The sequence below is a fragment of the Dermochelys coriacea genome, chromosome 26, assembly GCF_009764565.3.
Source record: "Dermochelys coriacea isolate rDerCor1 chromosome 26, rDerCor1.pri.v4, whole genome shotgun sequence".
Taxonomy (NCBI): domain Eukaryota; kingdom Metazoa; phylum Chordata; order Testudines; family Dermochelyidae; genus Dermochelys; species Dermochelys coriacea.
The window spans coordinates 5,769,375-5,787,175 of NC_050093.1; the positions used below are offsets into that span (position 1 = coordinate 5,769,375).

General features: G+C 51.0%; 1 protein-coding gene across 6 annotated transcripts in view; it reads left to right on the forward strand.

The window, feature by feature from the left end:
- Positions 1-17,801, forward strand: part of BMP1 (bone morphogenetic protein 1) — an 86,045-nt gene continuing 68,244 nt past the window's right edge. For 3 of the 6 annotated variants that reach the window (XM_043503038.1, XM_043503039.1, XM_043503040.1), the window contains exon 1: positions 1-131. In XM_043503038.1, coding sequence (XP_043358973.1) covers positions 68-131 — 64 coding nt within the window. In that variant the 5' untranslated portion in view covers positions 1-67. Of the gene's footprint in view, positions 132-2,454; positions 2,894-17,801 lie in introns of those variants that run through there. The other 3 variants (XM_038385011.2, XM_038385012.2, XM_038385010.2) reach the window with 3 other exon arrangements.

Consider the following 17,801-nt stretch of genomic DNA (forward strand, 5'->3'; position numbering starts at 1 on the left):
TGTCTGCACAAGCTCCATTATAGTAGCCAACAGTTTCTACTACTCCAGCAGTTGCTAGTGCATTGAGATGCCAGGCACTTCTTCCCAGACCGATCATGCAGCCCAGGGAGTCCTAGGGGCAGGAAGGAAAGGTGAGGATCTCTTCAAAGTGGGAGATGTGCTGCCTCTGGTCATAGCTGCCCTTGGGATGGAGAATAACCTATAAGCACAACCCTACTGCTGTTCTGCAGATTGGGCACAACCAGGGTCCTGGGGAGATCCGAGCCTTAGCCAAGTCGAGGGGGCTAGTCCCAATCCGGGAGCAGGACTTGGAATGTTTGCTGAACCCTGTATCTAACTGTGCTCTGCACTCACCATGCTATCCTGGTAACCCCTTCCTTGGGCCTTCTGTTTGCAAACAGCTTGCTTCCCAGGGCTCAGCTTCCAAAGGGTTAAGAAAAACACAGGCTGGGTGGGCTCCTGACAACAGGCGGTCTCAGGGTCATTGTGCAAGGTAGCCAGCAGCCGCCAACCACAAGAGAGGCCTGAAGTGACATGGCTTGACCTGTAGGTGTCGCCCACAGACCTCCATTACAGGGGTGCTGGGCCCAGCTTCCCATGGGGGGAGCTCCCTGCAGGTGTAAAGGCTGTTCATCTCTCCTGGCTGGGGCTGCTGCCAGGGCCTGGCTTTATCCCTCCACTCACAGCTACTGCACCACCCAGCAATTCCTCTGCCCTGTTCCTTCTGCACAATACAGTCACCCGCTCCCAGCACACCAGTCACCCCAGGGTGATTTCCCTGCTGTTAACCTGGCTGAACACTGGGGCTCAGCAGCACCCCGGGCTGGTCAGACACCCTTCTCCAGTGGGCAGAGTCCATCCCTCTGCATCAATCCTGTGGGGAGAAGCATGTTGCACAGGTACTATGGTGACCAGATGTCCCAATTTTATAGGGACAGTCCTGATTTTTGGGTCTTTTTCTTATATAGGCTCCTATTGCTTGCCATCCCATCCTGATTTTTCACACTTGCTGTCTGGTCACCCTAACAGGTACAGGCCTTGTGCTAGAACAAGCTAGTGGGTTCTTGTGGGGCCAAGTGTCTACCTCACACGTGTGCAAGTGGAAACCCCTGCTGCAGCTGGCATGGCTTAGCCTGGGCAGCTCCAGCAGAGAGGTCCAGGAGCAAGTGGGCTGAGGAGAACTCTGTGGCTGAGTGCATTGGCGGGGCCCACTGTGTGCATAGGGGATGCTTGCCCCAGCTCTGTGCTAGCTCCAGGGCTAGAGGGCATCCTGCTCCAGGGCTGTCAGGCCAGCACATCTCACCAGCATGAAATTCACCTTGTGAGAAGGGCTGCTAGAAAACTGAGCAGGGCCAGATTTGCAAAAAGGTGCAGTCCCCAGCACCTGTGATTGCTCCTGGCCAAGGGTTCACACTATCCAAATCAGACTCTTACAAACTCTCCAATCCTAGTCCAGACCAGGCCCACGAGTGACACAGATTCACGGGGCAGAGACTGTGCTTCCCATCCTCAGTGCACCTACTGAAATGAGCGCAAACCAGCTGAGGGACTTCCCCCTGCAGGGTGGGGAGGGATGGCTAGATTCCTAGATGGAGAACTCACAGGGGCACTGCACTCCTCCCTGTATTTCCTCAGGCACTGGGGAAGCATGCTGTCCCCTTCCCAGCCTGGTTCTGTAGCCATTTACCCCTGTGACGAGTGAGTTGAGACTCCAGCGCACCAGAACGGCCCTTCGCACCACCAGCAGCACTTTGCACCCTCTTTGCATGAAGCCAGAGGCAGGGGGAGAATGTGATGCTCCGATCCTGGGAATGGCTGGAGCTAGAGTTTTGGTTCAGGCCTGTGGTGGAGACCCCAAGGGAAACCCCAATGTGAATGCTAACCGCAAGCCCCTATCAAAAGCAATCAACAGACTGGGAAATGAGCAGCCTCCTTAGCAGTTTCCTTCTCAGCAAGCAGCTGCTTTGGGGTCTATCCCATGGCACTCAAGCCCTGCCTCCCACAGACCAGCCCTGGGATCACAGCAGGGGATGACTCTCCCAGTCCTTCTCCCTCCCCAGTAAACATCCCAAGGGCCGGCGCAGAGAGGGGGCAGCGTTTCCTAGCTCCCCGGGTCTCTTCTCAGGCAGCTGGGAGCCCTGCAGCCGGGGGCTGCCCTTTCCTCTGGGCTTAGCGGCAAGGAGCAGCATCCAAAGCGGTGGGCGAGGGGACTGGACCACGGCGGGGCCCCCCCTCCCCCGGGACCCTGCAGCTCAGAGAGCAGGTCTGAACCCCCCGCTGCCGCCCTAGAGACACGAAGGGGGCCCCGCAGCAGCACCCTGCAGACCCAGCCCTCGGGGACCAGCCGCTGCCCACGCCGGGGCGGGGTCTGACGGTCCCACGCTGCGCCACGGGAGGCCGGGCACGGCCAGCCCCGGGCGGGCGGGTACCCCAGCGGCGGGGGTTGCCCGGAGGGCCCCAGGAGGGCGCTCCCTGGCCGGTGAGCGGCGATGCAAGAGCATCTCTGGGAGCCGCTTCTCCCCCACCCCGGGCTGGCCCCGTTCCCAGCCGGGCTGCGAGCAAACTCTGCAGGCTGGAGGGGCTGAGCTCCCGGCCTGAACCCGCCCCCGCCAGCTCTCATTTCCCTAAAAAAAAAGACAGAGAGCGAGGGGGGGAAACCCTCCCATCTCCTTCCACTTCTCTCCTTCCCCCTCCTTCCCGCTCCGCTTCTCCCTTCGGTCCCGAGGCGCGTCTTCCCGGGACTCGCCAGCCAGCATGTCCGGCGTCAGGGCGTGCTGGCTGCTCCTTTCCTTCGCGGTGCTGGCGCCAGCCCTGGACTTTCCCGACTACACCTATCAGCTGGAGGACGAGGAAGACACGGAGCCCATTGACTATAAGGATCCTTGCAAAGCTGGTAGGGCCAAAGGGATCCCCCGCCCCCCCCCGACCCCCGGTGCAAATGCGCCCCTTGATGGGCGGGTGGGGGGAGCAGCGAGGCTCCTGGAGGACAGGGGCTGGGTGAGCCTGGGTCATGCAGGCTCCGCCTGGCTGGCAGGGCAGCTGCAGACAAAAGAAAGGGGCCGGTGTGTGTGTGTGTGTTTAAGGGACGCTTTCAAAGTTGCTGCTCCTGCAGCCGGGGCTAGGAGGGAGCTGAGCCCGGGCAGAGACAGCCTCGGGCAGGGAAAAGCTCCGGGGCTGGAGACTTGAGTTTTCTGGGTTGTTTTGCCCCCTTTGTGCTGCAGGAAATGAAACTTTGCCGCCCCCCCCCCCACGCCGCCCCAGGATTTTTTCCTCTCCCCGGGAGTTTTGGGTTTCTTTGTGGGGAGGGCTGGGGGGGGGGGGCTAAGCATACCTCATGCAAGGGAGACGGGGAAGGAAGTTGCCACGAGGTTACGCTGGGGGGGGGGGGGTGAATCCATCCATCTGTTTATACTTCGGACGTGGAGGAGGCTGGAGGGAGAGGGGGGGCTCTCGCGCTTCCGCAGGAGGAGCTGTCAAAAGCAGGCGGACTCCTCCAGCCCGGATCATCCCCCCCAAGTCCCCGGCACAGCTGGCCCACTAGCAGCTAAGGCTTTGTGGCTACGAGCTCTCTGAAAGTCTCCTCTCCTTCACACCGATTTCACTCCTATCTCAGTCCGGTGTGAAGGGTGGGATCCCGCTCCAGAACCCAGTGGGGCAGGATCGGGCCGTACGCGAGAGGAGGATCGGGACCCAAAGAGTTTGCAAAAACTTTGTGTTCTTTCCTTCTCCAAGCTGTATACGCCGCTGCAAAACAGCAGCGGAAAAGCCTGGCGGTGATAAACCTGGGGGTTGGATTACAATTGATAAAGAGGGATTTTGGCTGGGAGGAGTGTTATCTCAGTTAGTGATTGTGACATGTTATTTCATCAGCGCCTTGGGTGTTGAGACTTGGGCTGGGAGTGAGGAGACTTGGCTCTGTTCCTGGGTCTGCCACCAGCCTGCTGCCTGTCCTTGGGCATGTCACCTCATTGCTTGGTGCCTCCTTTTCCCCAAAGGTAAAATGGAGATAAGGAGGACTGTCTTTTGTAAAGTGCTTTGAGATCTGCTGAGGAAAAGAGCCCTGTAAAGCCTAAGTAGTAATATATCACTGTTTATTATTATTCCAGTCATTATTATTAATCAGTCTAGCATGATGCTTTACCAACCAATAGTAAGGGAGTTTTAAATTTAAAGCTGCAATGGGATCCTTAGGGGTCCTGGGGTCCCCTGGGGCAGATTGGATTGTGGGAGTGGGGCTTGACTTTGTGTGTATACCACTGTGATCATACAAAACACCCTCTAAGTGCAGTTATTATTGTATTAGAATGATGTTTATAATCTTTCTTGAGCAAGCCAGGCCAGGAGATGGCTAAGGGGTTGGTATTTAAATTACAGCAGCACCTATAGGCAGGGCTTTGGAGCTGTGCTCCGGCTCCGCTCCAGCTCCAGGCAAAAACCTGCAGCTCCACTGCTCTACAGCTGCTCCGTGCACCAGCTCCGGGCTCCGCTCCAAAGCCCTGCCTACAGGCCCCAGCTGAGATCAGGGCTCCATTGTGTCAGGTGCTGTATTGAATGAGAGATGTTCCCTGCCCCCAAAGAGCCTGCAATTGAAATAGATAAGAGTGATGAAGAGTGGGAGGGGAAACTGAGGCCCAGAGAGCAGACATGAGTTGCCCAGGCTCACACAGTAGGTCAGGTGTTGCAGAGCCTAACCTTGTGCTCTGGACACAGGAACCAGTTGTCCCTTTAAATCTGTCCTGTTCAGCCTCCACTTCGTCACCTTGCGTGTGTGTGTGTAGGAGAGGGGGCTTTAATTGTTGATTAAATTAATAGAGGATAGGTAGGGACAAGAGGTAGGTCCAGAGACGTTCCTTCTGATTGTGCTTGTTGGTCCATTGTATGTGAAACACATGCAGAGCAGCATGCCGGAGCCCTGCCCCCCACCTTTATTGGATCCATATGTGACTAAGTCAGTTATTGCCATTTGTATGGTGGCTGCGTCCGGAGGCCCCAGTCTGAATCAGGCTCCATTAGACACTGCACAAACACAGGCCTTATCCCGAAGAGTTCTTTATCCCTCGATTAGCTTCAAGTGCAACTCAGGATCGGGGGGTTGGATGGGAACTCGCCCATTGCTTCTTACAGGACAGGGAAGCAGTTCCTCTGCTAAGATTGGCCTGGCCAACTACATATCCCACAAGGCTCTGGGAGCATGTGTGTGTTTTTGTGGTGGGTTTTTTTTTTTTTTTTTCAAGGCACCAGCTGCAGTAAGTTTCCTAGGACTTTAAGAGCAGCCGGAAACAGCTGACTCCTTGGCACTTGGAATTATTCCGTGGCTCCCTTAAATTCCACATGGAGAAGGAGCAGTTGGAATAGCCAAGAATGGGATTTGGTTTTCACTGCACAGTTCCTGCTCCTGAGGCCACCCGCCCACCAGGGATAACTCCCTGTGGCTCACAGCCTCCATAACTTTCCCCTTGCCATCTCTCTCCGCTGCAGCTGCAGAGCTTCCCCCAGCCCTGCCCCACGGTGGTACTGGCCCAGACCCTGCTGTAGTGCCAATAGGCGTTTTCCTGAGAAATGCAGCCAGGCTTGGGGGCCTGCCAGCTTTGGCATCAAAGCTCCCACATCACAGCTGTGCCTGCTCCCTAGATGGAAACAGTGGCCCTGGTCCTGCAGTCCTGTCTCCTTACCTCCTGTCAAAATAAACCTCCCTGGCTCTGATTCAAAGTCATGGCGGCGGCTGCTGCCTTAGCAGTCCAGTATCGGGGGTAGCCGTGTTCGTCTGTATCCACAAAAACAACAAGGAGTCCGGTGGCACCTTAAAGAATTTATTTGGGCATAAACTTTTGTGGGTAAAAAACCCCACTTCCTCAGATGTCTGGAGTGAAAATTACAGATACAGGCATAAATATACTGGCACCTGAAGAGACGGGAGTTACCTTACAAGTGGAGAACCAGTGCTGACAAGGCCAATTCAGTCAGTTAGCAGTCCAGACTCCACAGCGCTGAGGAGCCCCTTGGTAGTTTGCCAGGAGCAGTAGCTGCATCAGAGTCTGTGTGCACTGTGGGTTCTGTCCTAAGCACTGGGGTCCCCTGCAGCTTTCAGACTAACACCCCCTTGATTTCAACCCAGGGGGCTGGCAACTGTAGGAGAGGAGCCCTTCGCTGTAGTATTCACTCCCCTGTTTGGACCGGGAGAACCATGTCCATCTATTCTGTTTTACTGTGTATAGGTTCTCATACCGCCTTCATCACTGTCCTATCTGAAGTACTTCCAGCCGTGCATTAAGCGACATGCCTGACACCCTCACACGTGAGTTGTTCCCTCCCCAGGGCAGTGTGCAGTGTCTTGTTTGTGCAGTGAGGTGTCTTGTTTTAGAAGGGCTTTGTTTAATTTTTGTATATCTCTGTCCACGGTGCTCTGTACTATTGCTGTATTAATAGGGGGGCTTGCCCGTGGGGTTAGCAAGTCCTGTGGGGGGCCCATCTTTTGCCACTGAGTCAATCTTTTGTGACAGAGTCAGTTTATAAAGCAACTAAATATCGCTTTGTTTCCTGTTGTACACCGTGGGCTAGAGGAATAAGCAGGAGTTTAGCAGGCAGAACTCCTGGGTTCTCTTTCCAAGTCTGGGATGGAAGTGTGAATTTGTGGCTGGACTAAGTGGGGGGGACTGGCAGTCAAGACCCTTGGGTGCTATCCCTGGGAGGGAAGTGTGGTCTAATAGCTAGAGCATAGGGGTCTGGATTCTGCTCCCAGTTCTGCTACTGACTTGCTGTGCAGCAAGCCCCTTTGCCGCTATATGCCTCAGTTTCCCCAGCTGTGAAATTGGGATATTGATACTGACTGACCTTTACTGGTTTATTGTGAACAAGGCTGAGTTAACATTTGCACAGAGCTTTGAACACACAATGCCTTATTAAGTGCTAACCAAACACGTACAGCTAGTGTTTGTGCTTGCATTGTCCTTGGGAGATTAATATACAGTTGTTGAGCTCTTCAGCAATGAAAACAAACTCCTGGGTGTCTCCTGACCCGTTGGAGACGGACAGCAGCCGTGGGTTTGGCCCTGTGTGAGTCACTAGTTCCTATCAGCCCGATGTGCTACTGTTGTAACTCTGCCTCTGTGATGTGACGTCTTTGGGGGTGAAGCTGTAAAATATGGATCCAGATTTTGGACCCCCCCTTCCCAGAGTCAGGGCTGATTTGAATCTTCCCATTCTGAAGTGTAGTGGCATTCTGTTCCAGGGGTTTAGTCTGGACCCTTTGCTGGTCAAAATGTCCTTCCAATATGAAAGGGTGCGATGACATTTCATGGGCCCTGATTTCTGGATCTCTGAGCATCCAGGATAGCAAAGGGTGTGGGATACTTGATCACCAGGAATAAGATGGGAATTATCCCCCAAATAATTGGGATAGTTAGCGAACTCCACCATCTGCCTATGTAAGAACTCCAGAAATCATACCTTGGGTATCTCTACCATATACACCTGGTTGCAGGGGAGCAGGGCTTGACCTAAATTCCAGTTTCCATGTTGAGACAACTGAAGTCACTTGTTACAGTTGTATTTGTCATCATGATGCACAAACCTATTCCAACTGTTGTCATTTATTCATCCAGGGTGAAGTGCGCCACTGAGCAGAAGCCAGCGTGAGGCTTTTGTTTGGAGATTTAAAGCGGTGCATAGACCTTGTCAATTTCACAGCTTGACATTTGGATCTCCTCTATCAGTGCATTGTTTGCAGATTTAAAGCGGTGCATAGGCCTTGTGAATTTCACACCATGACATTTGGATTTTGTTTGTTAGTGCAGAGGCGTGGCTCATTTCACACTGCAGCATCCTCTGACTAGACACTGGTCAGGGATGGTCTTGGTCTTGGACTTACTCCTGCCTCAGTTTCAGAGTAGCAGCCATGTTAGTTTGTATTCGCAAAAAGAAAAGGAGGACTTGTGGCACCTTAGAGACTAACAAATTTATTTGAGCATAAGCTTTCATGAGCTACAGCTCACTTCATCAGATGTAGTTCACGAAAGCTTATGCTCAAATAAATTTGTTAGCCTCTAAGGTGCCACAAGTCCTCCTTTTCTTCCTGCCTCAGTGTGGTTGGGGCAAGGGGGAAGACCTTGTAAAGTCTCTTCCAGCCCTACATTGCTATGATTCTATAATAAACTGAACTGGGGAGAGGTCAGCTCTCATCCTGCAGCTTTGGGAGGGCCTGGTGATGGCAGTGTGGTTAATAATAGGTAAGGTTTAGTTGCATGCTGAATTTTGATCCCTGGGGTTTTAATCCTGGGGCGAGCTGGCAGGATTTCCCATGGCAAAGCACAAGGCTGCGTGCTTGGCTCGGCTGCACCTCCCATCTGCCCTTCTGTACACGCTGCCAGCAGCTTGGGAAATCCTCCTGTTATTGATTCGTGCCAGCGGGTCATGTCGACAGGGACGCAGGACTTCCCAAGGCTTATCAACCAGCACTGCCGCTGTGCAGGAACAGGGAGCACCTGCAGTGCACTTGGACAGGAAGGATGCTTCAGCCTGCTAGAGACGGAATGGGACAGAGACTCCCTGCAGATTTCTCTCTCCTCTCTAGTAGAGGAAGGAAAAGAGAGAACAAAGCAAAGCATCCCCAGGCAGCACAAGCAGAAGGGGAGAGATTGGCAAGAGAAACTAGATTGGAAAGATTTGAAGGGGCTTTAATTTGTGGATGAAAGAACTGTTTGAATGGAAGAGGAAAGGACCAGTTATCTCCAGGAGTTGATCTGCCTGAGGACTGCATTTCTTACCTACTTTTGTCTTTAAGGCAGCACCTAGAATCATACTGGGCATTGCTTGGGAGGAGAGAATGCCACCTCCCCCCCCCCCCCCGGTCTATCAGCAGCCCTGTGTGCTTCCTGGAGGTTTCCAGTCCAAGCAGTGACCCTTTGAAGATGTGATACTATCACAGCTTGAGACAGGGCCGCAGCACCTCCCTGACTAGTGAGCAAGTGGATTGAGAGGTCTTGGACAGCGCTGACTCATTATGAGGTCTCCTGGGGTCAGCCCCACGCAAACAATTTCCGGCTGGGAGAGGAGGACCTGAGAGCCGGCAGCATCATAGGCTGGAAGAAGGAGGCACTTGGGGAAGAAAAGAAAATGTCCTCTTTCCCCAAACCTGGGCTGGTGCACTAGAGAGACTGACAGTAACTCTGGCATGTGTCCTTCCCCACAGAGAGGAAATCCCTGCGTCCCCCTGGGCCTCATAGCTCCATTTCCCAGTGGCTTCAAATTTCCAAGCCAGGGCTACCTGGGGTCTGATAGTTCCTGCACCGTTGAGAGCGGATGCTGCTGGGGACATTGCCTCAATGGCTGGGATCTAGCAGGTCCTAAAGATGAGAAGCATCTGTAATAACTATTGGAACCTAGTTATTGAGCGAGACTGTATAACTACTGTATTCGGATAGTGGAATGCTTATTATACACGGGTATTGTGTTAATTCAGTAGGGCTGCAGGCGAAAGAACATACTAGCTCCCAGATAAGAACATCCCAGCACACAGTTGAAAGAAAGTGGGGAAAGCTATTAGCTTGGAAGATCCTACAGCCTGTCTCCAAGGAAGTTGCAAGGTTTATTTTGCCAGTGGTGGGAGGTAACACATCAAAGGGCTATAGACAGTTAAAAAACGACTTGATCCCTGGGAAGGGGTTGATCAAAAGATAGAGCAGGATTTAAAGGCACACTCTCTGAAGCAAGCAGGGAAAACTGCCTGGTTTAGTTGAGAGAACAAAGTATACCACCCAGACTCTAGAGGTCTTGAAGTGTCTGTAGGAAGTTTAGATCTGGATGTGGACGTGGAAGGTGGACAGATACCTGGTAAATTAGACATGCATAAATAAACAATATGTTGCTTTAAGAAGGCTGTTTGGTCACTGTCTACCAGAGGAACAGAACAGAGGGCATTGAACATAAGTCAAGCCTGATGAGGCAATCACAGTTAGTATCTGGGGTTGCAGTCCAGGGTCCAATCTGAGGGTGAGAGGATTGTGTGATTCCACCCAAAGAGAGGTGACGGCCCGAGGCCTGAGAGGGGATGCTCTTGGAGAGGCCAGAAGGGGTCCAAGGTGCAGTTAGCTTGGTAGCTGTGACACAACACCCCTGCGAGGCAGGCAATTGCTCTTCTCCCCATTTCACAGATGGGGGGAACTGAGGCATCAAGAAACTCAGGTCTGGTCAACATTTAAAAGTTTTGCTGGCATAGAATCATAGAACTGGAAGAGACCTCAAGAGGTCATCTAGTCCAGTCCCCTGCACTCGTGGCAGGACTAATTATCTAGACCATTCCTGACAGGTGTTTGTCTAACCTGCTCTTAAAAATCTTCAGTTATGGAGATTCCACAACCTCCCTAGGCAACTTATTCCGATGTTTAACCACCCTGACTGTTAGGAAGTTTTTCCTAATGTCCAACCTAAACCTCCCTTGCTGCAATTTAAGCCCACTGCTTCTTGTCCTATCCTCAGAGGTTAAGAAAAACAATTTTTCTTCCTCCTCCTTGTAACAACCTTTTACATACTTGAAAACTGTTATCATGTCTCCTCTCAGTCTTCTCTTTTCCAGACTAAACAAACCCAGTTTTTTCAATCTTCCCTCATAGGTCATGTTTTCTAGACCTTTAGTCATTTTTGTTGCACTTCTCTGGACTCTCTCCAATTTGTCCACATCCTTCCTGAAATGTGGCGCCCAGAACTGGACACAATACTCCAGTAGAGGCCTAACCAGCATGGAGTAGAGTGGAAGAATTACTTCTCGTATCTTGCTTACAACACTCCTGCCAGTACATCCCAGAAGGATGTTCGCTTTTTTTGCAACAGCGTTACACTGTTGACTCATATGTAGCTTGTGGTCCACTATGACCCCCAAATCCTTTTCCACAGTACTCCTTCCCAGACAGTCATTTCCCATTTTGTACATGTGCAACTGATTGTTCCTTCCTAAGTGGAGTATTTTGCTTTTGTCCTTATTGAATTTCAACCTATTTACTTCAGAACATTTCTCCAGTTTATCCAGATCATTTTGAATTTTAATCCTATCCTACAAAGCACTTACAACCCCTCCCAGTATGGCATTGTCCGCAAACTTTATAATTGTACTCTCTATGCCATTATCTAAATAATTGCTGAAGATATTGAACAGAACCAGACCCAGAACTGATCCCTGTGGGACTGCACTCGTTATGTCCTTCCAGCATGACTGTGAACCACTGATGACTACTCTCGGGGAACAGTTTTGTAACCAGTTTTGCACCCACCTTATAGTAGCTCCATCTAGGTTACATTTCCCTGGTTTGTTTATGAGAAGGTCATGCAGGACAATATCAAAAGCTTTACTAAAATCAAGATGTACCACGTCTACCATTTCCCCCCATCCACAAGGCTTGTGACTCTGTCAAAGAAATGCATCCGATGAAGTGAGCTGTAGCTCACGAAAGCTTATGCTCTAATAAATTTGTTAGTCTCTAAGGTGCCACAAGTACTCCTTTTCTTTTTGTCAAAGAAAGCTATCAGGTTGGTTTGATTAGATTTGTTTTTGATAAATCCATGCTGACTGTTACTTATCACCCTATTATCTTCTAGATGTTTGCAAATTGCTTAATTATTTGCTCCATTATCTTTACAGGCACAGAAGTTAAGCTGACTGGTCTGTAATTCCCTGGGTTGTCCTTATTTCCCTTTTTATAGATGGGCACTATATTTGCTCTTTTCCAGTCTTCTGGAATGTCTCCTGTCTTCCATGACTTCTCAAAGATAATCACTAATGGCTCAGATATCTCCTCCGGCAGCTCCTTGAGTATTCTAGGATGTATTTCATCAAGCCCTGTTGACTTGAAGACTTCTAATTTGTCCAAGTAATTTTTAACTTGTTCTTTCTCTGTTTTAGCCTCTTCTGATCCTACCTCATTTTCATTGGCATTCACAACGTTAGACGTCCAATCACCACCAACCTTCTTGGTGAAAACCGAAACAAATAAGTCATTAAGCACCTCTGCCATTTCCACGTTTTCTGATGTTATTTTTTCCCCCTCATTGAGTAACGGGCCTACTTTGACCTTGGTCTTCCTCTTGCTTCTAATGTATTTGTAGAATGTTTTCTTGTTACCTTTTATGTCTCTAGCTAGTTTAATCTCATTTTGTGCCTTGGCCTTTCTAATTTTGTCCCTACATATTTGTGTTATTTGTTTATATTCATCCTTTGTAATTTGACCTAGTTTCCACTTTTTGTAGGACTTTTTTTTATTTTTAGATCATTGAAATCTCCTGGTTAAGCCACGGTGGTTTCTTGCCATACTTCCTATCTTAGCTACGCTGGACAGGTGTGTGATGCGGTATGATCCCTGACCAGCAAAGCTGTGCTGGCAAATGGTTCCCTAGTGGTTAGAGCAGAGGACTTGGAAGTCAGGACTCCTGGGTTCTTTTTCCAGGTTTGGAGGGAGTGTTGTCTCATAATTAGAGTACCGGGGGGAGGGGTGGATTGGAAGTCAGGACTCCTGGGTTCTTTCTCAGCTTTGCAATAAGAGACATGACTTGCAGGTTGTATTCTTGTCTCTGCCAATGACTGGCTGTGTGACATTGGACAGGCCACTACACCTCTCTATGCCTCAATTTCCCCATCTGCACAATGGGAGTTAGTCAGTATTATCAACCCCACAGTCATGCAGCAAAGCCAGGAACTGATCCCAGCAGTCCTTGCTCCCAGTCCTGTTCATGAACCACAAAAACTGTTCTTCCTTCTGAAAAACCTGCTCACACCTCTGAAGATCCTGTTTCCATGCAGATGACCTTGATTATGAAGAACTGGGGAAGGATTAAAAAAAAATCTGGTACCCCCGCTGAATAGATTCCAAATATTTTTCATTCCAGCAGCTCTTCTTTCAGCAAGTGACTAGCTCTGCTGGCTCCAGTTCTGTCTTCATAGTCAACTTGAATTTGCAGATTGAATCCAAACTCAAGAAGGAGGGAGTGAGTGTGTGTGTGTGTGTGTGTGTGTGTGTGTGTGGTCCCCCCAGTGTCCTTTTGCAGCTTTCTTTGATTAATAAATATCCTTCCTTTTCCGCTTGCTTCCAGAGAGGCTTTGACGTGCATTGGGTTTGCTTCCTCGCCCTGCTTCCTTAGCTGGCAGCTGGGAAGCATCTAGTCTGTTCAGAATAGTGGAGCAGGAGCAATAGGAAGATGAATCCCACCCCTTAAAGAGAGTTCCCCTCCCTCTCTCTTTTGGGGTGACCAGACTATCTCCTGTTTGTGACCCATCTCTGAGCATGTGTTAGCTGGAAACCCTTTTATTGCTATGCAGGAGGTCAGACTAGATGCTCACAATGGTCCCTCTTGGCCTGAGAATCCAGAGAGCTCAGCTGAGCTCCTTTCATTGTTGAGTGGGCTCTGATTAAGCTGAGAGGTACCCAAGTCAGAAGCATTTTTCCACCTGCCCCACCCCAAGCTTTGTGGGATCCAGATGTAATGGGTGTGCTAACTTCAGAGATTTACAAAACAAGACCCAAAGCCACCCGGGAATTATCCCATCCCTAAGACACCACCTAAACAGCCTCCCCGTTCCACAGTCTCCGCAGCTTCCCCCACGAACATGGCTAACTTCTCTACCCAACCGCAAAGTAGCCTGCGGGTGGATTGGGCTAACTGCACTGACATCAGTGAGCCCAACTGCCCCAGTGTCTCCTGCCTTGGGCAGCTGTTCACCTGCGATAGCCTGGGCTATAATAGCAGGACGAAGGAGGCAAGGGGAGAAATGAAGGCAGAGAATAGAGCTGTGCAAGGCCTTGAGTTCTGGAAAGAGAAGTTGTGGACAAAAGGGGGAGAGGGCAAAAATGCTGAGCTTGCTACAAAAAGGAGAGAGAAGGGGCAGGGGACAGTGTGCTAGACTGAGACTCGGGAGGCCTGGGTTCTAGTCCCAGCTCTGTGTGACCTTGGGCAAGTCACTGTCCTGTACCTCAGTTTTCCCATCTGTAAAAAAGAAAAGAATAATACTTCCTGTCCTCTACCTTTATCTGTCTTGTCTATTTAGTATCTAGACTCCTCAGCACAGACAAAGGGCAGGAGGGGAAACTGGGGTCCACAGAGAGGAAGAGACTTTCTGAAGGTCACACAACAGGTCTCACATTTCCCCATCTGCTTTCCCAACAATCCATCCCACTTGCCTAATGCCCTGGTATAAAAAGGCCCTTTCCTCCTTATCCCCTTCTAGATTCCTCTGTTCCCCATATCTGAACCACCAACACCCCCATTTTCTGTTCCCAAGGATGCTGGCTCCCTCCCTTTTCTGATTCCCTCCACCAACAGTTAAAGAACATGAGAGGCCATCCTGGGTCAGACCAATGCTCCATCTAGTCTAGGGTCCTGTCTTCTCACCTGGTCAATACCAGGTGCTTCAGAGGGAATGAAAAGAACAGGGCAATTATCAAGTGACCCATCCCCTATTGTTCAGTCCCAGCAGCTGGCAGTTAGAGGCACCCAGAGCGTGGGGTTGCATCCCTGACCATTTTGGCTAATACCCATTGATGGATCTATTCTCCATGAACTCATCTAGTTCTTTTTATAGCTCACTTATATGTGTCTTGCTCTCTCCTGTCCATGCACCATCTGCTGTTTCCATCCTATGTGTGCCTTGGCGCATAGCATTCTCCTCGCGCTCCCCCTCGGCCAGCAAGCCTGGGTTGCGCTCTGCCTTTGCGCTCGGTTCGCACAGATGCATCCCGTGGTACCGATAGCTCTGGCGGCTGATCGGGCTGTGATTAGCAGCGATTCGGAGCTCGCCAAGTCTGTAATTACACACTCGCCGTGTAAGCCAAGAGGGAGGGAGGCAGAACAGTTAAGGAGACGAGCAGCTGGGGATCCACTCGGAAGTAGGGGCCTAGCAACAGACATTTAGCAGAGCTCGAGGAATACTGTGAGGGGCTCACTGCAGGAGCGGAAAACACACTAACTCCAGGCCCAGGGGCAGGGATACAAGGTGCACTGAGGAGGATGCATGCTGAAGAAGGAACCCTCAAGTTCTTCATGCTACTGCCCCATCCCAGCTCCATCCCAGAATCCCCCAGAGCCTTTGCCCAGCCCCTGCATGATATTCCCTGTTCCCCAGAATCCCCCAGGGCTCCCACTCTTCCCCAGCACCGTACCCTGTTACCTCAAAGCCACCGGCTCTGCTGTGTTATGACATGATGTTTTTTGTCATGCAGGAGGTATGTCCCGAACACTGATGTTAGCCTGGTCTCAGCACAGAAGGGAATTTTTCTCAACCTCAGTTAAATCAAGTCCTCTAACTGACACAGCTGTACCAACTGTTCACTCACTGCTAGCAGATACTAGTAAACGATAGTAAGATCTATATCTGGCTCAGATTGGGCACATGCCAGGAGAGGGTCCTTGGGTTCTATCCCCAGCTCTGATACTGACTAACTCCCTGGCCAGCCACTTCTCTGCCCAGTGCCTCGATTTCCCCCTCTGTTAAAACAGCATCCGTGAGAATGACCTGCTCCACAGCACACATTGTGAAGCTGAATTTCTTTTTTGTGTGTGACAGATATGAGTCTGGGTCAGAAGGAAGGTGCTATGGGAAAGCAAATATCCCTAGCCAGTGTTCACAGGCTGTTTCCTCCCCATCCCTGGCTGGTAGTGAGGGGCACTGCCAGGGGGCTGCAGAGTGGTGCATCTGGGAGGAATCTCGCAGAGGGCCTCGTTTGCTTTCCTGGTTTGTGTCTCCATCCCTCCTTGCTGTTCTCGGAATCTCTTTGCACAGCCGAGGCTGCTGCCAGGCAAACATTCTGGAGCCTGCCTGTTCAAACACTGCAGCAATCAGGAGGTGCGCTGGGACAGAGGAACAGAAGCTTCACCAGTGAGCAAGGCTGGTGCCAGGTAACCATCCACTTCACCCCAAGGAATCTCTAACGCTGCTGCTAGGGATTTATTCCCCCTCCCCCCCGCCATGACAAATGAGCAAGCTGAAGTTGCAGGACTCTGATCAGGACTGTGGATGCGGAGGGTTAGTGCAGAGGGTCACTCCCTCTGCAGCACATGCACTGGGATATATCCCCACTCCGGTATGTGCTCATAGGACTCCCTGCACGGTGCCTGGGCTCCATGGCTGGTCTAACATGAATGCCGTGCCTGGCTCTGGCCGAGCTTAGCAAATGCTAAGCATTGTGGAATGACTGCCTGCCTCTGAGCTGAGTGACTGCCCAAGGCCAGATAAACACTCCAACCCTGTGAGGTTAAACACAGGAAGGATATGGGGTGGGGATGGGCTGTTGGCCCTGTCCAAATGCAATGGGGACATGTTACTGACCATTCAAGCTAGCGTGTGCTCTCTGCACACTCCTCTCAGCTAGGGTGACCAGATGTCCCAGTAAAATCGGGACTGTCCTGATTCTTAGTTCTTTGTCCCGCGTCCTGACCAATGCACGGTCGGGATGCCATTTGTCCCGATATTGCGGCTTTGGCCACTCTGGCGTTTTTTTTTTTTTGCTTCCCCCATGTGTCCCGATATTTTGTCAGGTTCATCTGGTCACCCTAGTCTCAGCTGACAGGGTACACAGCAAGTCTACATAGTACTGTGGGTTCATGAGGCCCCATCCATGTAGGCACAAGCAGGATGCGCTTTCTCGGTTACACTGTAGGGGTGCTGTTTGCACGACTTCCATCTAAACTGGTGTTCCTGATCCACCCTGGTCCATCAAAGAAGAGCCAATCTGGGGGATTGGGTGGGCTCAGGGGATTAGAAAGGGGATAAGTGGAGCCTTTTGGCTGCAGATCACATTTCTGTCCAGCCTAGGAATGATGGGAAGGTGATCGGGGGTGTGGGGGTCTGTGTGAAAGAGCTGGACTGAGCCCTCTGCACTGAAATGAACTTCAGTTCCTAGCAGGAATGTGTCCACGGAGCAAATCAATGAGAACGGTAATCAACCTGGCAGAGAGGAAGGATGGCCCAGTGGTTAGAGTGCAAGTCTGGATCTCTGGGTTCAACTCTTTGCCCCATCATAGACCTTCTGTGTGACTTTGGGTAAGGCCCTTAGGTTTCCCAGCTGTGATGGAGGCATAAATAGCACTGCCCTGCCTCACTACTCCTGGGGTGATGGGGGCCACACAAGTCCCTAAGGATAAAGAGCAATAGTAAGGATTGAGTGGAGCATGAGGCCTGACCCTCCCCCGCCCCCCCAAATGTTACATCCTGATCCCACAGGGAAAGCTAATGCAGAAGCTCTCAGAGAAAGGCAGGGGCTGGTCCACACCCAGTTGTTAATTACACTGGGGCAAAACCCCTCTGGTGTAAAAAGTGCCTTGGTTTCAAATCACATTTAGTTCTGATGTCCTCCGGGTACAAGCAGAGTCATTAAGATCAGTGGTTTTCACCAGCGCTAAATTCACTCCCATAGAAGGAAGCCTGCAGGTTCTTTGGTCATATTGGGAAATGATCAAGTTTGGGGTTTTTTGGGTTCTTTTTTTTTTCTTGGCCAGTGCAGGATTGAGCTCCTTCCTGCAGCCCTGCCATCCTCCGCTGTGTCATGGAGCTCCAGTATTTCAGGGGGAGAACCTGGAACTGGCTGAATTCTACTCTTTGCAGCTTGGTGTCTCTGTGTGCTGGGAGCGTAGCATGTTCTGTGTGCAGCAGCCAGGCTGGCGTGAGCTAGCGAGGGGGAGGGGGAGCATTCCTGACATATTTAACAACTTTGGGATAGAAGTAGGATGCTGAGCTATTGAAGCTGAGGCTGTATTATTTGCCAGATCAGCACTTGTCCGGGATCCACATTTTTAAACTAGGGTGACCAGATAGCAAGTGTGAAAAA